At 46.6% G+C, this 26,469-nt stretch overlaps 1 protein-coding gene across 1 annotated transcript in view; it reads right to left on the bottom strand.

The window, feature by feature from the left end:
* The window catches only part of TBC1D9 (TBC1 domain family member 9), an 85,142-nt gene extending 78,678 nt beyond the window's left edge, over positions 1 to 6,464 (bottom strand). Inside the window, exon 1 of the mRNA XM_079772830.1 lies at positions 5,452 to 6,464. Coding sequence (XP_079628956.1) covers positions 5,452 to 5,581 — 130 coding nt within the window. The 5' untranslated portion in view covers positions 5,582 to 6,464. The remainder of the gene's footprint in view (positions 1 to 5,451) is intronic.
* Between the last annotated feature and the right edge of the window lie 20,005 nt (positions 6,465 to 26,469).

The raw sequence follows: 26,469 nt of genomic DNA, 5'->3' as shown, positions 1-26,469 counted from the left end.
GACCAAACAGAAGGTAGAAGAGTTGATTCATCCCAATTAAAATTTCTAATCCAAATCTCCCATGGAGAGTTAGAACCTTAATGGATCCCACCGATAGGAAACCAGCTCCTAGGGATGTGGAAATCAAAACTGTGAGATGCCCTTTGAAGCAAACCAGAAGCCATTTGACAATTTCAGAACACCTTAAAAAATAACTGGCCTATCCTTTGAGCTTTCTAGAACACACATCTAATAGGAAAGCAATAACAACAACACACAAAGAAATGGGGGAAATGGGTTAATGACTTCTTCATGGCTCTCTGATTTAACTACAGCAGTCCCCCCTTATCCATGGGGAATAGTTCAAGACACCCCCGCCCAGGGAATACCTAAAATTATGGGTAGTACCAAACCCTATATCTGCTTTTTCCTATACATACATACCTCTGATAAAGTTACCGTAAATTTATATATTAGGCATGGTAGATTAACAACCATAGCTAACAATAAAAAATAGAACAATTTAAAAAAATAGAACAATTACAACAATATACTGTGATAAAAGTTACATGAATGTCTTTAGGGTCTTTAAGTAAAATAAGGGCTACTTGAACACAAACACTGTGATATCAGACAGACGGCATGGATTTGCGGGACAAAGGGATGATTCACCTTCCAAGCAGGAGATAACTCAAGATTTCATCACTCTACTCAGAATGGTGCACAATTTAAAACTTATGAATTATTTCTGGAATTGTCCATTTAATACTTTTTACTGCGATTGACAAGGGGTAACTAAAACCGTGGAAAGCAAAACTGCAAATAAGGGGTGACTACTGTACTAGAACCAATATTTCTAAGTTACAAATTCCCAATTAACGAACTAACCATCTATCTATAGCTGCATATCTCTATCAAAATCTGTATCTATATATACAGAGAGGAACTGTCTTCTACCCCAGTTCTCTCTCTGGTAGTCCCATTTGCCACTGTCAGAGAGTCATTTGTGCAAGGAGAGAGAGGGAGAAGAGAGAGGAGAAAGAAGAGAGGAAGGGAGGGAAGGAGAGAGAATACAGAGGATCCCTGACTTATGATGGTTCAACTTATGATTTTTTGACTATACAATGCTGAGAACGTGATATGCATAAGATATTACCTGAGATATTCAACACTTTAATTAAAAAGGCTTTGTGTTAGATGATTTTACTCAACTGCAGGTTAATGGTAAGTGCTTGTGCACATTTAATGTTGGCTACACTACAATGTTCAGTAGGTTAAATGTATTAAATGCATTTTCTAGGTAGGATATTTTCAACTAGGATGGTTTTATCAGGGTGTAACCCATGGTAAGTCAAGGAGCATCTGTACTGTGTTTACTGGCCAAGCTTTCAAAATGCGCATGTCCTGGTAGGGAAGGAGGGGGGCGGGGAGGAAAGAAGGTATGCAGACACAATTTAAAGTTGCTGATCAAAAATTACCCTTTACAAAAAGCCTGAATATTTGACTTAACTTTTTTAAAGTTACCTAAGTATCAGATAGATACTATCTGTTTTAACAGCACCCTTTTAAAAATGCCATGTCTCTGTAAACTGCAGAACTCTTGAATGGCTCACACTTGGCTGTGAACTGCTTAGAGCAGCTGCCTTCTAACACCTACTTGAGAGCATCAGCAAGGGGAGGAAAATGATGGGATGTCAACTATGAATGGCTCTTTATAGTTCCTGTATTTGACATCACGCATCTCCCATAATCCTCACATCGACTGCTGAGAGGTTATTAAACCATCTTATACATATATAAAAAAATCAAGCTAAGAAAGGAAGAAACTTCCCAAATCACATCTCTTGGTAACAGGCGGGCCGGGGCTTGACTCCAGCTGTCTGCTTACTAAGGGAAGGACTGGAAAAGACCAGAGCCCTTGAGGAGCAGGGAACACAGAGCTGTGTGAAGAGCAGCCCCGGTGGCTTTCTAATTCCCCTGTGGCACTGCCTGTATCCACTGGCCATGAAGCACACATGGGGGCCCCAGACCTCAAGGTGGTATCTGCCACAGCTGTTAGTATTACAGCCTGCCTAGTCTCAATGACAAATTCCTGATTTGTACACAACGACACAACAGGCTTTGTGTGCAGGCCTGGGAACCACCCCTCCATTCGAACCTGATCTCTTCATAAAGTGGGTCCTCTGTGCACGAGGACAGCAAAGCAGAAAGTATATGCAGTGTCCCTAGAACAGCAAACTACGAAACATCACTGAGAGAAAATTTAAAAGATCCATCTATATAAATCGAGGAACATACCATGTTCATGGACCATTAGTCTCAATATTATAAAGGTATCAATTTTGCCCAAATTTATTTATACTAGACTTTACGCTTAATCAAAATCCCAACAGTTCAAAGGTCTTTATTGCTGCTGTTGTTTTTGTTTTGGTGGAATTTAATAAATGGACTTGAAAATGTTGTGTAAATGTAAAAGACAAAGAATGCCAGGAAACTCTTAAAGGCCCTAGCTGTTTTGGCTCAGTGGATAAGGTGCAGGCCTGCTGGTCAAGATGAGCAGAGGTATTTTTGTTGTTGTTGTTGTTGTTTTAAACACATCATTGTGTCAATACCTACATATATTCATATATTGCCTGGAATCAGGAAGAGAATAACTGAATTAAAACTGTGGCCCACTATTTTTTTACACCTTTTGCACTCACATGTTACCAAGTATCATGGACCATTGACCACTCCTGGCCAATGCACCCCGAGCAGGTTTCCTACCCATCTGTCATTCATTTGAGGAGTAGACCATGTGTACTGGTCCCGATGCATGCACATTATAGAAAGCTCCTGAGCGCTTCCAGAAAATCTCCAACAACTGATACCCAAAACTTGCTCTTCCCTTTACTCCTCACAGGTTAATTAAGCTCTTCTTTCTTCAACTGTCAACTCAAGTGTCACTTCTTCAGGGAATCTTTCCTTGCCCCCACTCCTACCCCGACTCCTGACTGGGGTGGGCAACGTCATGTTCTTCTCCTGATTTAGTGCTGGTCATTCTCCCATCCAAGTACTAACCAGGCCCGACCCTGCTTAGCTTCCGAGATCAGACGAGATCGGGCGCGTTCAGGGTGGTATGGCCGTAGACAGTGCTGGTCATTCTCAATTAGGCCCCACCCCCCACATCTCTCCTCGGAGGCTGATCCCTAGGGACTAGATGGCCAGGACACCCTGCCCAGCTGGCCTGTTGGGTTCCACTGATGAGAGGCAGTGACGTGTTTTCCCCATTCCCTTTTTGCTGTGGTCGGAGTTTCTAGGGGTGGCTGCTTTTCAGAGGCCCAAGCCCCTCCTGCCTGGCTCCAGCTCACACTCTCCAGCATCATCATTCCTGCCACCTAGGGAGGTGACCGTGCCCCACTGCTGTGCTGTTCACTGGCTCTGGTAACCCTATCTGAGCTGTCCTTCCACAGAAATCCCTTCACTTCACCTAGGCTGGATTCTGGTTTCTGCACAAGGCTGTGACCCTGTGCAGTGGCAAGTTCATATCAATTTATCTGTATGACTATTTTATCAACATTTCTTTACTGCTACTAGGCTGTGAGCTTCGTGACACCGGCCCTTCAGAAGTTGCCAACAAATATTTGTTAAGTGATTTAGTGAGTTAATGAATGCATGAATGAATTCACATTGGAATCAGAATATACTGTACAGAATGAGGACTTTTGAAATGCTCCTGCCATGTTTGATGTGGCGCCAACCCAGCAGAGCAAACAGTTTTTCCTGTGGGCTGAAAATAGTCTTTGTTGGCAGGAATGACAATAATTTCAATTATTCCAGCAATATGTGTAAAAGCTATGATTTCTCAATTAAAAAGATTCAACTTTATCTGAAATGCCATCAGTGATGAGATTCCAAGTGGGCTGCAGTCAGTTATAGCTCTAAGAGTCAGTAGGCACACAATAAAAATGTTACCTAGAAAAAGAAGGCTCTGCATCTCTGAAGATTTCACAACCTATTGCAAATGACTCTGGAAAATAAATACTTAGTAGTTAACATGGTGTAGGAGGGTTAACCGCAGGCAGGAAATGTTCTTTGTTAACACAATACACTGTCAACTCCGCATTGCTGTCTTAGACTTCAAGGACAATCTGGGATGATCCCAATATTAGACATGCAAGTTACATATTCATGTATGTAGTTCAACAACTTCTACAAAATGAACTGGGAAATTCTGATGCTAGTACCCTGGTCAGAGTTTACAGAGCGGGGTCTGCAGTTCTGCAGATTCCTTCTCTTCTGTGGTAGAAAAGTGCAGAAAAATCAGATTACTTAGGGGCAATCTGATGCACTAGCCAAGATCTTTCAAACCAGTAAATGCCATACAACATGACGCTAGAATTTTAATCTTGAGAAAACTAGTTTATAAGTTACAATCACAACTGAATACATATTATATCAAGAGTGTTTTCTTCTAAGGGCTTTTGAAAAGCAAAAATCTACCTAGCACACAAGCTCCTGGAGGGTAACCTTCTCAAGTGGTTGGTCAAGGGTCCTCTCTTTGCTGCAGTCTCTCTCCTGGTTGAACCTTGCCTGTTTCTTCTGGTGACGTTTTCATTGAAAAAAAGTATCCAATTCTGTTCATTCTGACCAACATGGAGAGCAAAGGTCCACTTTCTCTAGTATGCAATTCAAGATTACTTAAAACCTGTCACCAAGCAAGCTTGTTAGCTGATAAAGGAAGACCTTTCTGATATGGCACGACTTGGGATATGGGTCTGGTTTTACAATCCTGAGTGATATGGCATGGTTTTTGTAATCGTTATAATATTAATAATACCTTGCGAGAGGGTGCGGGGAGAAGTGATTGAGTTAAAATAGTTACAATGCAGTTAAGACTGCTAATTCCTTTTACAACCACCTAACTTGTTTTGCTATGTCTAATTCGGCGCAACAGCAAAAAATTCCTTTTTCCTTATTCATTCCCTTCGGTCGTAACTACTATAGGAAATGACCGCACCAGCTCCTTACTGATTGCTTCCCTGCAAACAAAAGAGCATTTTATACCTGATCCTGCCATTACCACGAAAGGGAATGAAGTAGAGATGAATCGCCCTCCACCTCTCGTGCCCCCATGTAAAGCGATTGCTTTTTTAAAGGGTGGGGGGAGGAAAGCAGTGCCGCATTCGGTTCCTAAAAGCTGATACTACCCCCACTCCAGACTAGCTCGTCTCCATTCCCATCCCCATCACCCACTTATGGGGCGCCCAGTACCCGAAGCGCCCATAGCCTGGCAGGGTCAGAAAAGAAGCGTCTCTTTCAACAGTTTGAAAATCACGACTCCCGAGGCGTTCCCAGCGTCAGAGTGGGACGGGTGGCTCAGCCCCAGGGCACCGGGCGGTGTTTCGGGGGCCCGCAGCCCAGGGCCGCGGCCCGCGCCGCAGCGCTCGGGGGGCCCCCACCCTCCCGCAGGGACCGGCCGCGGATTCTTACCAGCCAGGCCGCCGCCGCCGCCTCCATCGCCCGCATGCCCCTTCCTCCGCTGCAGGATGAAGTAGGGGTTGGCCCTCTCGGTGATCCACAGCGCGTTGGCCAGCAGCACCTCCTCTGGGTTCACCCACATATTCCCGGGCGCCGCGGGCGCACGCACAATGGGGCGGCGGGGCGGCTGCTGCACACACCGGCGCGCACGGGCGCGCACTCCCGGACACGCTCGCCCGCCCGCCCGCGCCCAGGCGGAAAGCGACTTCAGCAGCGGGCGGCCCGCGGCGCCCCGGCCACAACAAAGCCCCCGCGGGCGGCCGGGGAGGACGGCGAGGACGCGGGCACCGTGAGCAGCATCCTCCCCGCGCGCCGCCGCCGCCGCCTCCCGCGAGCCCGCGGCCGCAGACGCCCAGGCCTGCCGCCCGCAGCTCGGCCGCGGCCCAGGGCGGCGGGAGGAGGAGGAAGTGGTGTCGCTAAGTCTCGGGATCCGGCTCGGCGGTGGGCGAGGCTGCGGGCTACACGAGCTGCTTCGGCACCGCGGGGTGGGCCGAGCCGGACTGGGGTGCGGCTGCTCCCGCGGCGCCGACCCAAACTCCGGGCCGCCTCGGTCTCGAGCCGCTCAGAGCCCTAGAGGCCCCCCGCGCGCTCACACTCCGCGTCGGCACCACTCGCACCCGCGGCGAAGCCCAGCTCCCCGCGGGCGGGACGCTCCGGACGCGGCGAATGAATGACGGCAGCGCGGTTCACCCGGAGCGAGCCCAGGTGGCCCCAGTTTCCTCGCGCGCGGGTCCTCCGTGGGCTCTGGGCGCCGCGACTTGCCTCTGCGGCTGGCTTTGGAGGAACCTTCTGGGCACCGTGTGGCAAACCCTCGGCCCCACGCCCATCCCAGCGGAGAGGACGCTGCCAGGCTCCGTCGGGTGGTGTGTGTTTACGGCTGACGCTCCGTAAGCTGGCGCCACCCCTCTTCCCAGGAAATCAGTGTTTCAAGGTTCCAGACTGGGAGCTGGATACCCGGTCGGAAGGGGACGCAGCCAATGGCTGTCGATGTTTTTGTTTCCTGCATCCCTGGGGCAAGTCATGCGCCAAACTTGTCGCCGCCTGTGAGCCCTCCTCCTCTCCGTTCCATTGTAAAGTGGCCCAGCTAAGTGCATTACATCACTTCTTTCCTTGACCTGTAGGGCATGAGCATTAGCGAAGTTGGAAGCAGCCCAAAAGCTTAGACCAACTAACTCACACCACAGCTTCCTATCTCAGGCATTTGGAGCTTCGGGGGCTAGGCAGGGCAGAATTCTGGGATTTATCCACATTTAATAAGTGAATTAGATTTTTTTTTTAAATAATTGAAATCAGAGACACACAAACCAGGCCAGCTTGATCCCTAGACGGTTTTGCTTTCTCCCCTCTACTTCCATTCTCTTGTGATCACAGCTCATCTGCCTAGGTATCTGATGACCCTTTCAGCTCTTTTTACACCCAGGAGAGCAGCAGATAGCTCCGCACAAAGGGACGCCTCTTCCCAGGTGATGAGAATTCACCAAGCTCTGCTTTGGCGTGGAAGCTGGACAATCCTAGGGGCTTCTCCCTTCCCCAGTGAGCAGAGCATTCAATGACACTTTCTTGGGTGGACTTACATTTTTTATTTAGGCAGCTGTCACAGTTGGATTGCTGAACTCCTTCAAGTGGCCCAGTGAGCGCACCCAGCCATTTCCATGAGGCTGCCTCTGCATCTGTGGGGTCCTACCCAGTGGGCTCTCAAGGAATGAAAGTTTCCCTTTTCATTACCGCATGGACAGCTCTTCTGCCTCTTTACAAAACATTTCAGACCTCCAGACATTTATGGGAATTTCACATACATAACACAGACTCAAAAATGCCATTCGGCACCTTCATTCACAGTACAGGGCTTCAGTCACACAGTCACATAAAAAACAATACACAATACAATTGCAAAATACACATATGTAAAAACTATATTGTGGGAATATAGTCTTCACTAGCAGAGAGGTGTGGACAAGGAACCCGGAAGGCTGGATACGCCCATCGTCTTCACTAGCAGAGAGGTGTGGACAAGGAACCCGGAAGGCTGGATACCTTGAACTCTGGCAAAGGTCAGAGCTATGCACCCACTGTTTAGTCGAGACAATGGTAGCTGAAGCAACTTTCCTACCAAACAGTCATGTAAATCCTTACTGATGAGATAGTCTGCCTATTACTGAAATTGCCTGCCTAAGGGCTATGGGTGTATAAAATAAAAAGGATGGCAAGGCCAAAGCAAAGCGGAGTCCTTCCTTGGACTTCCACCTGGCCCCCATTTTCCAAATTATTATTTCTTGCCTTGTTTCTTTCATTTGCGTGTGGCCTCCTCCAGAGCCGGAACCTGAACCCTGAACCACGAGGGACGTGGGACACTTGCACTCTATTAATAATATACTAGAGGCCCGGTGCACGAAATCCATGCATGGGGGGGGCGTTGTCCCTCAGCCCAGCCTGCACCCTCTCCAATCTGGGACCCCTTGAGGGATGTCCGACTGCTGGTCCCCCCCAGCTGCCCTCCCCTGCAGGCCTGGTCTCCCCCAACTGCCCTCCCCTGCTATCCTTGTCCCCCCCCAAACTGTCTTCCCCTACAGGCCTGATCCCCTCCAACTGCTCTTCCCTACAGGCCTAATCCCCTCCAACTGCCCTCCCCTGCAGGCCTGGTCCTCCCAACAGCCCTCCCCTGCTGGCCTGGTCTCCCCTAACTGCCCTCCTCTGCTGGCCCAGTTACCCCTAACTGCCCTCCCTGCAGGCCTGGTCCCCCCCAACTGCCCTCCCCTGCAGGCCTGGGTCCCCCCTAACTGCCCTCCCTTGCTGGCCTGGTCACCCCCAACTGCCCTCCTCTGCTGGCCTGGTCACCCCTAACTGCCCTCCCCTGCAGGCCATCTTGTGGTGGCCATCTTGTGTCCACATGGGGCAGCCATCTTTGACCACATGGGGGCAGCCATCTTGTGACTTGGATTGACGGTCAATTTGTATATTATTCTTTTATTAGATAGAATTTATAACTTTTAATATTTTTGAAGTGCTTTCATAGATATTCTTTCATTTTATGTAACTAATGTTTTTAGCTTTTTAAAAATATATATATTTTATTGATTTTTTTACACAGAGGAAGGGAGAGGGATAGAGAGTTAGAAACATCGATGAGAGAGAAACATCAATCAGTTGCCTCCTGCACACCCCCTCCTGGGAATATGCCTGCAACCAAGGTACATGTCCTTGACCAGAATCGAACCTGGGACCCTTCAGTCTGCAGGCCAATGCTCTATCCACTCAGCCAAACTGGTTAGGGCGTAACTAATGTTTTTATAACCTCTACTGAGTGCCTCCCTACTACTATCTTTTGGAGTGTCCTTATTATTCTGCTCAATGTTGTTACTTGACATTTCTACTCTAGCCCTAAAGTGTGAAATTAGATTAACATTTTAAAAATATATATATTTTATTGATTTTTTTATAGAGAGGAAGAGAGAGGAATAGAGAGTTAGAAACATCGATGAGAGAGAAACATTGATCAGCCGCCTCCTGCACACCGCCTACTGGGGATGTGCCTGCAACCAAGGTACAAGCCCTTGACCGGAATCGAACCTGGGACCCTTCAGTCCGTAGGCCGACGCTCTATCCACTGAGCCAAACCGGTCAGGGCTAGATTAACATTTTTGTCTATTGGTGCCAAAATGCTGATTACTTACATAATTCTTTCATGCATTCATTCAACATGTAATTGTTGAATGTCTGCTATACACTAGGCCCTGGGAATAACAAGTGAACAAAACCTACAAAATCTCTGCCTTCATGAAGATTTATATGTAAAATTAATAATCAAATCCAAATCAACTTTACAAAGACCTGCTTTGAAAACAAGATTGGACACCAAGAGGAAAGAGAAAAAAATTATTTTTAATTGTTAGCTGCTTTCTACTTTCTTGAAAGAATCAGAGAGCATTTTCTTCAGAAAATCAGGGATTCCATTATAATAATGAATTGTGATAACCTGTAGTAGAAGGATGTTGCAAAGACTCACAGAAATTACAAGGAGGTGCCCAGATGGCATGGCTCAGTGGTTGAGTGTCAACCTATAAATCAGGAGGTCACGGTTCGATTCTCAATCAGGACACATGCCCGGGTTTCGGGCTCGATCTCCAATATGAGTCATGCAGGAGGCAACAGGTCAATGATTGTCATCATTGATGTTTCTATCTCTCTCTTCCTCTTCCTTCCTCTCTGAAATCAATAAAAAAAATCTTTAAAAAAATAAATTACAAAGGTTATGGCAGCTTGCTGGTCCATACTGCTAACTGCTCCTTTATTAAAATGTGGCTTTGTGGTTTTTTTTTAAAATCAAATAAATATACCTGAACTAGAAATAATGCAAAGAGAACTTAACTAATCCAACCAGCTTCTCAGTGAAATGAGTATTTTTAGCTTTCAATTTATTCTTATTGTTATTAAGTCCAAGGATTATCTTAAACCATTAAAGAGGAAAAGCACTGAGCAGATGCCTAGATAAGATAGGGGTGAGTGATTTAGTCTTTGTGTCTTGCTGAGATCTCTCCCTCTCCCCTACCCCAAAGGGAAAGTATCAACACTGATAGAGATCTGATGGCCCCACCCTGGAGCAATCAATATGTTTTCTACCTAATAGGCAGGTCTACCTAAAGCTATACTATGTCGGTAGTAAACTTTTCACCCGCATGTGTATCATTTTTCCACCTTTTCTGCTTTTTCACCTTCACAGTGATGTATTTTCCACTCCATCTTCACCCTTCTCCCAGTGAGTCCTCTACTTTGCCCCCTAGGGACTTGCCCACCCCTGGAAATACCATGGAGTTCAGCGTACTTGATTTCTGCCCACACCCTTACCTCCCACTGCTGTGCCCTCCTCCATGGCCCAGAAGTAGGGCTAAAAGCTGCAAAATTTTAGTCGTACCAAGCATTCCATTGCCCAGTACTCCAGGTGTGGTCAGGCCAGTAGAAAATTCAGTTCGAGTTCCCACAGTGAGAATTCACCCAGCAGAATAATAAAACACTTAATGCTTCCCTGGGAGAAGGCAACACCTCCCCTTGCCTTCTAGCTAAAGGTAACATGTTAACATGGACCATTAAAAAAAAAAAAAAAAAAAAAAAAGCAAAAGATCTTCCCTGACTAGCCTGGAGGGGCAGTAGCTCCAGTAGGGTATTTGGAATGTCTCGTGTCCCGTGAGGTAGAAGGAGCAGAGTGGCCTGTCCAGGCAGGCGAGAGTAATATTGTTTCCAAGATCCAAGACTTTGCAGTAGCTTTGATATCTGACATAGTGACCTATACCGTGCACCTGAGTTGCTTGCTAATCCAGCAGGAAAAACTAGATCAACCAGTCATTAAAATGTCTGCTCTGCAAGTAATAGAGCTAATTGATGATACAGAAGCCATAGTTTGGTTCTTTCCATTTTAAGTGGCTGCACGGGTCTGTCGGCAGGACCCTCCTTACATACAGTGTGGTTGGAGGGAAAGGATCCTTCGACATAGCGGTGATCAGTGATAGTATGACCTTGCCTTCATTCGGTGGATCGCTCCACCTTTTGAATCCTGAGATGCTCTGGAAACTGAAAAGAAATAAAACTTTATTTCTATCCATGTTGGAGAATGTTGGAGATACTATGGCCAGGTGACCTGTGTCAAATGCATCTGAGTTCCTAGAATGAAGGAAGGAAAGAAGACAGCAACCTCTTCAGAAGGAAAAAAAAATGAAGCAAGGTATTAGCAGATATTCGTTTGCTGCTTAACTCTTAGTCATGGCAAGTATTAATGGGTAGGAAAGAGTGATAAGGTAAAGAGCTTAGACTACAAGGGAAGGTTGGGAGACACTTGCCTATTTCAAAGTTCTCTACTGTGAGTTCCCAGAAGGCAAGACTGTGAGAAGATGGTGTTAAATCCCCAGGCTTAGCACAGGGCCTCTGAGCATGCCCAACAAGGAGGTGCTTCCGTGACTCTTTAGAAATTCTTCCAGTCCTTTCCAGGAGCTGCATGGAGCAATGCCTATTTCTCCACAACCTCATCTAACATGTTTGTAGGAAAGTGTCTTGCACTGGTTTTTATTTGGGGTAGAACATAGTTATGTGACTGCATTTTACTGCAATTTCCATGACATTTTAGGGCTTTCAACCGACACAATAATGCTTTTCTTTCCAATATGAAAATAGTTCCCTTTTTCAGGTTATAAAAAGAATAGATGTTTATTATAAAAGTGATCTTGATAGAAAAGCATAAGAGAGAAAGTAAAATTTCCCCAAAATGCCATTTAGAGGTAACCATTAGAGATTGGTTGTTTTTTTTAAAATATTTTTAAAATATCTTTTTATTGATTTCAGAGAGGAAGGAAGAGGGAGAGAGAGATTGAAACATCAATGATGAGAATCACTGATCAGCTGCCTCCTGCATGCCCCTCACTGGGGATCGAGCCCACAATCCAAGCATGTGCCCTTGATTGGAATCGAACCCAGAACCTTTCAGTCCCCGGGCCAACACTCTATCCACTAAGCCAAACCGGCTAGGGCCCATTAGAGATTGCTAGCAAGATTATTAGAGATCTCACCATTTACAGATAACAACTGGCTTTTTGGTGAACATCTTTGCAAACATCGGCCTGTGCATATAAACACATGTGGACAAAGACCCCTCCTTTATTCCCGTGGCTAAGTGCTATTTTGAGATAATGTGACGCTGCCTCTGGATCAAAGATTTCTTTGATGCTTCCTCCCCACACGGAGAGCAGGCTGTACCTCTCACTGGGTACAAGGGCGGGTCCGGGTGCTGGGAGATCTGATTGTGTTCCCCTTTCTTCCAGATGTGTAGACTAGGCACTGGAAAGAATCGCCACTGTGTTTAAACAGGTCAGTGATTCCCCAGCATCTTGCTCACAGGCGAAAGGGAAACAAATGGGGCAATGCCAAGGACTCTAATTTCCCCTTTAAGAGACATGCAGGGTTCCTATGTAAAGCTCGTGGTAAACTTCCCTGGGCTCCTGCCAAGGCCGAGACAATGTTTCCAATCAGGGCAGGCCCAGGTTCACGAAGCAGAGGGTCCCCTACAGGCACAGCTGCTTCAGAGTTTGCATGAATCTAACATGTTTTGAAAACTGATGTCTCATGGAACCTTTTTTTAAGTTCATGAGATAGATATTTAATTTTTAAAACCACATGTTAACAGTTTTTTCCCCTCAACCTTGGTACTTTAATGGGGATGGCTGTACATGATAGTTAAGTTTTGAATGAACATCTTATCCACCTTGGGTCTTAGTGGGATTAAATCCATTGTTAAGCACAAAGTTTGGATGTGCATCTTCCATGTGATTGTCCTTGGTTTTATCAGAGCATTCTAGCCTGTGAACCATAATGCACCAGAAGTGATCTTGTCCCATGTGCTAATTTACAAAGTGTCTGGGGGAGAAGGCTTGATTGTCTAAGCTGTGAAACAGAAGACACAATTTTTTAAAAACATATCGTGGATTTGGCACCCTCTTCCTTCCCCATTATCATCTGGCCCCACTGTATGAAGACCAGCAGGATGGGGTGCATCCCCTCTTAGTCACGCTATGTCATGCGCCCCATGCCAAAGAGGATGCCTGGGTTACTCACACACTCACAGTTCTGTGCTGGGCACTTCCCTCATTGAATTGTGCAAGGACAGCGTCTGCCTTAAGCATGAGCATTCAAGTTTCAGTTCTGAAGGAAGTTGGCAGTCACCTGATCTGCCTTTAATAATGTAATGGTGCACTTCTGGGTTTTTTCTCCTTAAGCAATCTCATAGTCTACACATTATGGGAGACAATCACCTGACTTTGTCCTCGGATTTTCTCATGAGGCAGTCCCTCTGGCTATTTTGATTGCAAATCAAACCTTAGATACATTCATAGAAGAAACTTACTGGTAGCAGCTGCGTCCTCCCAGGAGGAAATTAGCTCCTCTCTAGGAGCCAATATTTGCATGACTGGGTCTTGTTCAGAGTCTGGGCTTTGGGAGAAAACAAAGGATATGCTTTTCATGCTGAAAATGGGATCTTTGCTTTATTTTCCTCACAAAAACCTCACTATTCGTCTACCCCTTCCCTAGGGAAACAGCCATAAGATACTAAACATGTACTTTTCACAGTGCATAGTAATGACAGGAGATGTTCCAAATTTGCTCTGCATGCCCAAATGCTCAAAAAGTGTGATGAAACTTATTTTCCTTTAAAATGCAGCATAGTGACCATTTTAATTTACCCTCCTCAGGAACATATCAACCTACAGCAATCTCAATTTTGAGGAGAGAATGATAAGAGTACAGCCAATTTAGACTTAGGTGTTGGGTTGTTGTTTCTGCTCGCTCACTAGCTAAGAGTTTTCTCTGACACTGTGATATCAGCAGAAAGACAAATCACCACTTATTATGTGCCTTCAGGTCAAAACAGTACATTTAAAAAATTTTTTTAAATATATTTTATTGATTTTTTTACAGAGAGGAAGGGAGAGGGATAGAGAGCTAGAAACATCAATGAGAGAGAAACATCGATCAGCTGCCTCCTGCACACCCCCCACTGGGGATGTGCCTGCAACCAAGGTACGTGCCCTTGACCAGAATCGAACCTGGGACCTTTCAGTCTGCAGGCCGACGCTCTATCCACTGAGCCAAACCGGTTTCGGCAAAATAGTACATTTTAAATGCTTGAGGAGAAGGATCGGTTTGGTCTGTTTACACATCTGTTATCCAAACAAGATTGTGAATTCCAGGAGAGCAGAGGGAGGCTGTAGTACTGGGCCTGCCTTGAAATAAGGCTGCAATGAATGAATGAATGTGCCAGTGTTTACCCATCTTCCAGGGTAAAGAGCACTTGGCTTTGCAACTGCTCTCTTACTTCTCACATTGTGAAGAAGTGTTTCCCTAGTTTGACTTCCAGAAAGCAAGCAACAAGATAGGTAAGCCGGCAGGCACCTCTGTGCACTGAACTCCTTGTGAGTAATAATATCGTATGTAGGAATTCCACCTCTAGGCCCAAGTCTAGTCTTCCCCAAGCTCCAATTTAACTAGGAGAAATTCTCATCGCTCTGAACTTACTAAATTTGAACTCTTTGATTAAAGAATCAGGAGGTCAGGTTTCGATTCCCTGTCAGGGCACATGCCTGGAAAGCACACCCAGAGGTGAAGGATGAGGAAAATGAGAGGTCAACGGGGGAGTTAGAGGTCATGTGGCAACTCAGAGGGGTACCACGCACTCTACTTGAAATCCTGTACTGGTACCCCACAGCTTTACAAATCAAGTCTCAGCTTGGTCTGCAAGGACCTCACCCTGAGGACTCCCTCATCCTACTCTGTGCTCTGGCAACACAGCTGCTCTGGATGCTGACGTCCACCCCCTTCACACTGACTTTAGATGCTTTGTCTCCACTCTACTGTATCCCGAGCCTGAAATTTCCTTTCTCCTTGTATTTGCTTTGATAACTCCATCAGCATCCAGTGTAAGAGTCATCACCTCTGGGAACCTTTATTCAGACTAGAGGCTACATACTCTTTTGTGTCTCCTCACTTCTGGCCTCTCTCTCTTTCACTTACTTTTGTATCCTAAACAGCTACATAGTGTCTGATACACAGTAGGTATTTGAAAAAACAACTCATCTTTATTTTCTTTTCTTAAAATATATTTTTATTGATTTCAGAGAGGAAGGGAACGGGAGAGAGAAACATCAATGATGAGAGAACCGTTGATCAGCTGCCTCCTGCACCCCCCGACCCCGCACTGGGGATGAAGCCCACAACCCAGGCAGCATATCCTCTGTTTTCTCCCAAAGCCCAGACTCTGAACAAGACCCAGTCATGCAAATATTGGCTCCTAGAGAGGAGCTAGTTTCCTCCTGGAAGGACGCAGCTGCTGCCAGTAAGTTTCTTCTGTGAATATATCTAAGGTTTGATTTGCAATCTAGATAAGCCAAGATGGCCAGAGGGATCTCCTCGTGAGAAAATCCGAGGACAAAGTCAGGTGATTGTCTCCCATAATGTGTAGACTATGAGATTGCTTAAGGAGAAAAAACCCAGAAGTGCACCATTAAATTATTAAAGACAGATCAGGTGACTGCCAACTTCCTTCAGAACTGAAACTTGAATGAATGCACATGCTTAAGGCAGATGCTGTCCTATGAGCAAAGTGCCCAGCACAGAACTGTGAGTGTGTGAGTAACCCAGGCATCCTCTTTGGCATGACATAGCATGACATAGCATGACTAAGAGGGGATGCATCCCATCCTGCTGGTCTTCATACAGTGGGGCCAGATGATAATGGGGAAGGAAGAGGGTGCTAACATCATGGCATGTTTTTAAAAATTGTGTCTTCTGTTTCACGTACTTGACTTTTTGTCTCGTGTGTAAGCATGAGAAAGGAAGTATGACGTGGAATTTGGATCAGACTTTTCAAAGTTGCTCGCTATCTTATTAAATCAGTGTTTCTGTGATTTGGTTCATCCCTCGGCGAAGAGGAGGAGGGAGACGTGGGAATAGGACACCACTGACATTTCCTGAGTGCTGGTTTTGTTCCCGGGAGGGCGCAGGGCACCTCACCTGACGTCAGCGACGCAGCAGCAGGACTGGCGGGGTTAGGAATGGCCTCCAGGAGCAGGCTCTCGGGTTGCTGTCCTGGTTCAGCCACTTGTCCCTGTGACTTTGGGCAGGTTATCTGGCAACAAACACTCACTGAGCTTTGACTCTGTACTGGGCAGCATGCTAAGGGTTTTCCTTTTTTTCTCATCCTCATAACATCCTATACGAAGGTACTACTGTTATTACTGGAAGACATTGAGGAAGAGAGAAGGGAGGGAGAATGATGTAAAGATGAAAAGCATCTGGTTCTGGAGTAATAATACTGCTGGTGTTCAAGTCCCAGCTAGACTACCTTTACCTGTGTCCGTTTAGCAAATTATTCCTCCTCTTTTGAGACACGTATAGCATATGTAGAACAGTGCTTGGCACATAGGAAAAGCTTAGTAAATGCCAGCTGTTATTGTGAGTCAGTGAAATGGCAGGTGTCCCTTTTGTGAGGTACATTTGCTTGGTCTTGAGTAACCTAGAGAGGGAACAGGTATCTTCTGTTTAGGACATCTTGTGATGAGGCCGGTCACTGTAGGGCACACTCAGGCACGTGTATGTGGGGATTTAGAACTGTGCATATGCTCTCCGGTCTGTTTTCAGCCCATTGGGTCTGTGCTTCTCTCTCAGTTCCCCGCAGTTGAGGTGAGGTGAGGATGAGTGGGGAGGGGGTTGCCATGCCCCTGTGATGTCTGTGAAGAGCACATCGGGGCTGCAGTAATGGGTGCTGTGGAGTGCTGTGGCTTGCCCAAGTCAAAGGCCTTCAGCATCCTGCAAGGGTTGTGTCTGTGATGTGTAGCACACCCAACAGGAAAACACCTCATTAACTCAGAACTCTGTTAGGGGGACATTTTATTTGTGCTCCAGAACTTTATTTTACGATACTTAGAAGTTTCTTTGACTCAAGATTTGTGAACATAGCACAGAGACTAGTCTAAAAAGATTAAACTCTCTCTTGCAATAAAAAATTCAAGAATTATTTATTGATCTCAATAGAGTAATGAATTGGATTTGTGCTTAGCTTATTTTCAAAACTAGTACTTTGATGTTAAAAAAATTACCTTTAATTATCAAACCACTGAAGACTCATAAGAGAAGACAGCCAGTATAAGGGCAGTTATCTATTTTTTAAAAATAGAACATACAGAAATTCACTAATGCTCCTCCTTTATGAATTGCTACTCTAACACTCCTTAATTTTTGAAGGTGCTGTCAGCTATGATGGCTGAGGATGCCATAGACCTCCTCCAGGACCAGCCGCCTTGTCTACGCTCTGACAATCTGAAGAGAGAGGTCCTGGGCTCAGCAACCCCAGACGCAAATAAGCCGTTCAAAATAAGCCATCATCAGGCGCGCACTTCCTGTTTCTGCTTTGGTGTTGCCACTTCCCTTTTCCTTGGCCCACATCCTTCTCCAGGTCTGACCTCCAGCCTATTATGATAGAGATTTGGCCTGACGTACTTAGAACAATCTCCAGACGGAGATGGAATGTTCCTGGGAACAAAATGACCCCATCATTTGAATAGTTTCCATGAATTTCCTTTGGCGATGTTGGATGGAGTGTCTCCCAAGCAACCTGATGGTTCAAAATGCAGCATTTAGCGTTTCCTATCTGACTATAGTTAGGTCTTTTTTGAGATCATCTTGGGAATCTGCTCAGGAGTATGAAAGTGCCTGTTTAAATCCCTAGTATAGAGAAGACATCTCTATCCCCAGGTTTGGAGTGTTGACTGGTATCTGTTCCTTTCTAAAGACATTTTCCAAGGTGAACACAGATAAAGACTTAAAATGAGCTGGCGAAGAAAATCAAATAATATATGCAAAAGCTAAAGAATGACAATTACCCAATAAGTTAAACCATAAATAATTCTTAAGATTACCTTAATAATGTTTACTGACATTAAAAAATTAGCTTAAAAAATCTTATAAGTATCTATATATATAAAAGCCTAAGTGACCATCCAACTGTTTGACCATTCTCTTGGTAGCTATGATGCACAATGACTACCAGGGGGCAGACACTCTGACCAGTAGAAGAGGGAGCCCAATTCCTCGTGGAATCAGCTGTGGGTTAGGTTGCTGCTGGGGCACTATTGCCCCGAATATGCTTCACCAGCACCCCGGACTCAGAGATCGGTTTTGGCCTGATCCATGCAGGCCAGGCCAAGGGACCCCACTGGTGCACGAATCTGTGCACTGGGCCTCTAGTCTATTATATAAAAAGCCTGTGGTTGTCATGCCATCACGCCACAATGACTGATCAACAGGAAGCTGCGTGCACAGTGAGGCAAGCATGGGTGGGTGGGGACTTGACTCTGGAGGACTTGACTGGAGGTGCAGGTTGGTTTCTGGGTCCCACCTCCTGTGGCAGTGGTGGCCATGGGACTCTGGGTCCTGGGCCTTGTGCGATTTCTTGCACTGGACCCCTAGTCATAAAATAAAATTATGTAAAATAGGTTGAGATTGTTCCCTAAAGATCAGAAAAAAATATAAACAAAAGTTTAAGCTAAATGGCTCTGGACACTGCTAGTGATGGCTAGTTTGTTTCTATATTGGGCACTAGGGATGGGGCATAAAGAGGGGTCTAGAACTGGCTATTCTCTCTGCCTCGATGTTCCTGCCCTGCCACCCCACTCACCCTCTATAACAGATGGGAGGGGTCTGAGGAGCATCACCTCGACTTGAGCTGACACTGTGTATATTTTACTAGTAGTATGAGGATGAAAACTGGAATCTGTACCCAGAGCCAAAAAATAAAAATCTATTCAGCACTAGGTTGTGTTACTCAGAACGTTTATTGGGTAATACTCTGCTTTGCCTTTTAATGGCTCTGTGGGATGACTTTAGGACCTGCTAGGTGCCTTGAAAGCTTCCTTCCCAGCCTCCCGGCTCTATTGTCAGGTGTCGTCTCCTCCAACACCATCGCTCCACAGGATCTTCCCCATTTTCCCAGTTGTCTGTTTCTTCTTCCTAGCTCTTTTAACCCAGAGTTTGCTTTGAATGAGGCTGTCGTTCACTCCTTTCTTACATGTAATCTTTGCTCAGGCCAGCACCAGTCCACGGATGCACTCCGAGGGTATCCGGTGCCTTGGCCTGGGCAGTGCTGCCATCATCTTTGAGCTCTTGGAGGGAATTTGATATTCACTGAGTTCTCTTAGCTGGGAGGAGACAGAAGCAGCAGAGGAACTAAGCCATCCAGGAGCTACACTACCGAACAGCCATCCAGGTAGGCCCACCAGGGCCTTGGGTCAATACTTGGCTCAGGTTGAGGACCCTGAGCCACCCCATGAGTCTGGACTACACACTGTGCTCTCGTAGAATAGAAGATGGAAATAACTTTCTACCTGAGACTACTAGGGAGTCCCGGACCTGGGAAGTCTGCAAAGAGGAGTCACAGATCCTCAGTTTAGTCAGAACTGAATTCACCTTCACCACAGAGCCAGCCAGTTATCGGAGGGCCCTCTTGCTGGTCCCTCTTCTTCCCACTTCTCATTTTTGCTGTTAGATGAATCCCTTCCTCTGCTTCATGTCTTCCTCACAAAACCACTGAATAAAATTGTAGCCGTAAGGAGATAAACTTGGCCTATAAACCTTCAACCCCCCTTCCCAGGTACTAAGAGACTTGAGCAAACACTGGCATGGTTTCTAACAGCTCAAGGCCACATCCCCAGTGAAATAGGAATGTTTAGGGGTGAAAAAAGCAGGTTTAGGGAATTTTAAGATTAAGGGCGTCCATGGGAGAAACACAGGGCTACAGAGCTACAAAGGTTACATTTCCATAAGACAAGAAAAGGCAGAAGTTACATTTCCATAAGATAAGGGAACTGGGAGTAGCTAAAGGTCTATATTTACAAAACGAAGGAGGGCCCTACAGGTCCCAAGTGAGGTTTTGACCTTTGAGCTCAGAAGTTACTATAGCGACCAAATCAAATAGTGACCAAATCAAAGGGGAATAGTGGCCACTCAGAGGGGCTATAGAGGCCCAGGAACTGCAGCCTTTACAAATGGGGGTGGGGCGGGGAAGGAACTCTGTGGGACTCTTTTCCCCTCCCCACGTAGGAGTCTGTGCTGTGGGACTCTTTCTCCCTCCCCACGTGGGAGTCTGTACTTGTTCTTCAATAAATTTCCTCCTTTGCTATACCATCTTCCGTCCGTGGATTCATTCTTCGACTCCGAGGGACAAAAAGCCCGGGGAACCATCCTGCCCCCCAAATCCCATATCACCAGGATGACTCCAGCCCCCCTCAAAGGGCCCACACAAGACAGCTCAGTGCTGCCAGGAGCATTTACAGTGTGTTCCAGGCCAAACTGGAAATTGACAGACAGGCTGCTGAACCGCCTCCTAGGGCAGTGACTCCAGGAAGCTTGCAATTACAGATCCGGTCTCTGCCCTTTGAGACATGCATCGTCTACTACCCAGAACTGTCTTTCCAAGGACCTGGGAGCTGTCTCTCTGAGATGCAAACATTCAAGGAGGCAGTGTCACTCTCTGCTCCACCGGGCACCTTGCTGTGATTTATGCCAGGGCTTCCTGTCATAAGCACCCGAGAGGTGTTTGCCCTCTGGATGAGCACCAATGAATAAACAGCGGTCGCCTAGGCTCACGGACCCACGCTCTTCCTAGCCCTCAGTGCCTTTCCGTGGTACACCCCCACCTCTGAAAGGCCTCCTGCCTGAGGCAGCCAAGAGGAGTTCAGTTCACGTGGACTTTCCCCGACTGCAGTGGCTATTACTGCGCGAAATCCACCCTTACCACGGTTGCTGGAGCCCAGCTTTGTTTATCCTTGACCGTCAGTGCTGCTTTCATTCAGCTTTTCCCGATCTCCACATGCCCTTGACGTGTTCTCATTGCCCCCAGGATTTCATCTGTCTTTTTCACTGAATATGGGAAGTGCAACTGCCGAACTCTCCTGATGAAGGACAAACCGGGGTCACACTGAGGCACAGCAGAGAGGGGGGGTGGGGCACTTTGGCCAGGGGATAGTTATTAGCATATTATCTGATTTTTTTTCTGAATGACTGACCCCAATGTTGGGTAAGGCTTAATAAAATGCCACTTCCTCTGGGCCCTTTTCTTCCTCCCGCCCTCAACCTTTTTTGGTCTTCCTGCCTATCCTTTTTGTATCACGGCACTCTCAGAATATTACGTTGGGGATCTTCAGTTAGATTTGGTGTGTGTAACGAAATGCATTTTCCCCAACATGGCTCGGCTTACCTAGAGCAAACCTTCTGGGTCTAACTACCCCTTTCCTTTTAGGAGACCGAAGGGGTTTTGGGGTAGGAACTTCCCGGAACGCTGCCCTCCTGAGGCTGCCTGTCACTACTTGAGCCAATTCAGCAGAGACAGGGCTGAATCATGTATGAGCGTTTATTCCATCCAATACCGCCGGCAGTGGGGGAGAGCAGCAGGTCACCCACGAAAATCTGCTCTGCCCTCCCCCATACACCAGCTGCTTAGGGCGGTTGGACAAGGATTACATGTGGAAATAGCAAAAGGAATAAGAATGGGTATGGGAAATGGGTGTTACAGGCAGTGCTGGCTGGGGTGGGACTCCTTTGTTTCGGCCCCAAGGTTATTCATCTTACTTTTTAAATGGAACCGCATTCCAAGGTTGACTCCCAGTTCCTGGAGATGTACAAACCCTAGCCAGGCTAGAATGTGCTTTTTTAAATCAGAACAACAACAAAAAATCACGGTTAACAGAGCATGATTAACATTTCTTATAACTACTAGCTAGTCCCCAATATTCTATTTCTGCCCCTACCAAGTTCAGCTTTAAGCGAGGTGTGGAGGATGGAGGCGGGGCCCAGGGGCAGCCTGGCTCTTTGGCTAGCTAACCATTTCCGCTGTGTTTTAGGCCTGCTCTGTTGGCTTCCTCTCATTTGCATCAGCCTTCAGAATGTGGAAGTGAAAATCCGAGTCCTGCCCCCGTGTGCCCCTCATGCCCTTTTACTTCCTTCCTCTTCACTGTGAGGACAGGAGCTGTCCTCTCTGGAAAAGATTCTCAGCTGAGAGGACCACGCTTGCATTGTTGGGGCATGCCTTCCTTGAGGATTTCAGCCACACTCCTTGCTAGCTCGGTCATGCATGGCACATCTCTTTAGTCCTTTGGGTAAAAATGGATTCCTCATCTGTAGAATGGGCATATTATTTGCTCTGTCTAGTGTTGCGAATCCAAGGCCCATCCCCGGTCTGCTGACTTACCCTTTAGGGATGCTTTTGATACCCTTCGGTTAGAATGTTGTGTCTAGAAACAGGAAGGACTGAGCACCTGAACAGGGCTGTTCAGAGACTCCCGATGTGGGAATTAATAAGGAGGTATAATTTCCAGGACTTGGCAGCCAATGGATGTGACTGAGAGAAGAAGCTGCACAGATAAAGTTATCTGCCATTGTCTTGCGGGCCTTTTATGAGACCTGGATAAAGTCACCTCTCTGGGTACAGGCTGGACTTCAGCTTCCCATTGGCCCCTCTGCCAGGTGCTCCCGTCCAGTCATCCATCATAGATGGTCGTCCTGGTGTCCCACCTGGAAACTGGGGTCCTCGGTGGCAGAGGAGGTGGTCTGCTTAGCAGAGAGACTGGTGAGTTATGTTTGAGTCATGGTGTGTTTGATGCATAGTAGAAAATTCGTCTATCTGCAGGTATTAGAGCAGGTAAGTGGAAATGGGAGGGGGTGTTGGTGGTGGCTACTGCTTGCTTAAGACCAAAGGTGGAGCTGAGAGCTGTTATCACAGTGGCAAAAGCCAAAGGCCAGACCTTGTTTGAGATTAGCCAAAGGGGAGATTAGAAATAGAAAACAGAGTTCCCTGTTTCTCAAGTATGACTGGTGGCAGCTAAATTAAACTCACTGGGAATAAACAATCACTTAGATAGTAGCCAACAGTAGAACAGAATTCCCTCCTCCATACTTTTTTTCCTGAAACTTAGCCTAAAAATAGTAAGAAAGTCTATAAATGGGTAACTGAAGGCCTTCAGAGAAAATAGGCCAGAGAAACTGACCTTGTGGGAACCTACAGATATTATCACATTTTCTAAACTCATATGATGGAGGGCACACTAATAGACCATAGGTGACATTAAACACGTTCTCAGTTAAAGGGCACCGGGCAATTCATCGCCATGTACCATCTCCTGCTTGCTAGACAGTTGTAGGATTTCTCCCCTATTTCATTGAGATGGTGATAAGGTCATTTTGCATTATTTTTTTTAAAGGAAAAAATTAAAAAATATATTTTTATTCATTTCAGAGAGAAAGGGAGAGGAAGAGAGAGAGAGAGAGAGAGAGAGAGAGAGAGAGAGAGAGAGAGAAACATCAATGAGAAATATTCATTGATCGACTGCTTCCTGCATGCCCCACACTGGGAGTTGAGCCTGCAAGCTAGGCACCTGCCCTGACCAGGAATTGAACCTGACCTCCTGGTTCATAGATCAACACTCAACCACTGAGCCACACCGGCCAGACCATTTTTCATTATGGCCTATGTTTATTTGCAATTTCAGACATGTTTCCTTGCCTGGCCAATGTGACTCAGTGGTTGAGCATTGACCTATGAGATAGGAGGCCACAGTTTGATTCCTGGTCAGGGCACATGCCTGGGTTGCGGACTTGATCTCCAGTGTGGGGCGTGCAGGAGGCAGCCGATCAATGATTCTCTTTCATCATTGATTTTTCTATCTCTCTCTCCCTCTCCCTTGCTCTCTGAAATCAATAAAAATATACTTAAAAGAAAAAAAATATTTCCTTTTTTTTCTGGGTCTGGTTTCCTGCTCAAGTGTCCAGTCCTTTCTGACTTGCAGATGTCTTCGCTTCCTAGAGTAACATGATGTTTGTGAAGGAACATTTGCATAGGTGAGGAGGGTATGTCTCAGCTCCTCTACTTATTTCACAAGGTTGTGGACGCTCCATCAGAAGAGAGCCGAGCATCGCAACCTGGCTCTGTGGGTTCCTCCTCGAGGTTTCAGTTCTCTTCTTCGGGCACATAATGTCCAATAATATTATCAACATTTGTTAACATTTTTATGCACCAAATATTGGGCTCAGTGTTTCATATCCAACGTGCTATTTACCTTTACAGCAACATTGTGAGGCAGGTATTATTATCACCATTTAGAGAAGGGGAAACTAGCCCTTAACCTAAAAAGTTTGGTCAAGGAAATATTGCCGGGCAGTGTGACCAGTGAAGCCAGCAGACCAGAAATAACACGGGGCAGATTTTATATTAGGAGACAGAGTATGAAGCCCAGAGATGGAGGAACTTTGTGCGGAAGGTCACGGATACAGGGAACCTGAGCTGTGATCTGCCCTGTGGCCCCCCTGAGCTGTGGGCTGAGGGTCAAGGACAGAGGCCCTAAGGTTACTCACAGGGCAGGTGGGAGACACTACAGGGACCTGCCTGCAGGTCTCCCCTGTGGTAGTTTCAACCCGCCTTTTAAGCCTACATTGGCTGTGAAGAGAAAAGCCATCTCAGGAGGGTGGATATTTTTGCTTCAGTCACTTGGTGAGAATTTCATGTATTGATGCATTAGGAAATTCACGTTTTGGTATTAAGATCAACATTCTCTCTGAGGTTTATAGACTGCAGGTGGAATTCCTTCTTATGCGATTCACAGAATAAGATACTGGAATTCATGTGGATAGATATTAATTTTGAAATCAAATCTAAAAGTAAGCTTACCTAGCACTTTGGCTGTCTGGTTGGTAGTCGGCACTTAAAAATCTCTTGCCATCATCTCACCTCCTTCCTCCCTGACCAAGCAAAGGCCCTCTCCTGGCTCTTCTCCAGCCATTCTAGCCCGACCCATCGGTCCAGACGCAGCCCGATGCCAGCCCTTCTGAGAAAGCAGCCTCTGCTGCCCCCACCCCTGCAGGACCTGTGGTCGGTCGCACATGAACACTCTCATAACTCAGCTTAGACCCATCCTATACCACACCTGGAGAGGGGTCCTTGCTTCCGGTGCTCTTCAGGCATTTCAAGGGGGCCGTCTTGGCCCTTGAGAAGACTTGGGTGGTGGGTTGTGAGCTCCAGGTAGGTCTAGCCCAGGGCTGGGCCCAGAACTGGTTCTCAGAAATGGCTTGTTGTCTTGGGGGTGGGAGTGGGAGGGGCGGGCATGCACCAGGAAATCATGCCTCAGTGCCAGTGCAGAGCCATTCAGGGCGAGGACCTGCCTGGCTCAGCAAACCTTGTCTCTCATGCTTTCAGTTAGGCCTCTGAGTGTGATTTTCTAAACCTCACAGCCAGAGGGGAACAGTCAATAGTCAGAACAGAGGAACAGGGGGTATTAGTCAGGCTTTTACAGAGAAACAGAACCAACAGGATATATATATATATATATATATATATACATATATATACATATATACATATATACACAGTATATATATTCTGTGTGTATCTGTATCTATATCTATGCTTATCTATCTATCTATCTAGACCAGTGATGGGCAACCTTTTGAGCTTGGTGTGTCAAACTTCGCCAAAAAACTGAGCATAACTCGGGTAGTGTGTCACTTTGAGGAAAAAAACATTATTTCGCAAATGTTTCATCCTCAGGAGCAGCAAATGTTTCATCCTCGGCATGCGGCCGCCTCAGCGGCTGCGCGTCATCGGAAATGGCTACGCGTGTCAGTGCTGACACGCGTGTCATAGGTTCGCCATCACTGATCTAGACATATATTTTTAGGAATTGTCTCACATGATTCTGGAGGCTTGGTAAGGCCAAAACCTACAGGTTGGAGACTCAGGGGAGAGCTGCAGTGCAAATTCAAAGACAGTCTGCTAGCAGGATTCCTTTTTGCTCAGGGGAGGTCAGTCTGTGTCCGAAAGGACTTCACCTGGTCTGATGGCCCATCCACAGAATGGAGGTTAATCTACCTAACTCAGGGTCCACGGATTTCAATTTTAATCTCCAAAGAAACACCCGCACGGCCGCGTTAACACATAAAATTAACCACACGGTGGGGAAAGAGGGGAGAGGTAAGACATTCCCTTTCAAACAGGGGAGCCGCACCGCCTGCCGGGTTGACTAACAAATACAGAGGCTTTAGGGGACAAGCCTCGTAGAAATAGCTCCTAATGAGATCAGAAAACAAATAAAGCGAGTTCTTTAAATGGGGAAAGGTCAAAGGGAGAGGCCCCATGCAGGGCCAGACTGCCGATCTTCCCGGGAAGATGAACAGATGGCCAAACCTCCTGGTGAGACATAAGGCACCTCTCCCAGACACAGCTGTCGAGGGAGCCTCCGAGTCCCTGGCTCCCCCACACCCAGCTGGGGGGCTCCTCTGCTGGCCTGCTGCTGCCCCTGCAGGGCCCTTTGCCTCTGGCACCCAGCCAGAGAAGCCGGCTGGGGCAGAGAGCGCCTGGCACCCCGCAGAGCCTCAGCTGTCCCTTCTGCAGCTGAG

This window comes from Cnephaeus nilssonii (assembly GCF_951640355.1).
Source record: "Cnephaeus nilssonii genome assembly, chromosome: 5".
NCBI lineage: Eukaryota > Metazoa > Chordata > Mammalia > Chiroptera > Vespertilionidae > Cnephaeus > Cnephaeus nilssonii.
Note: the sequence above shows the minus strand (reverse complement) of the source record. Positions and strands in the feature narration are given on the sequence as shown.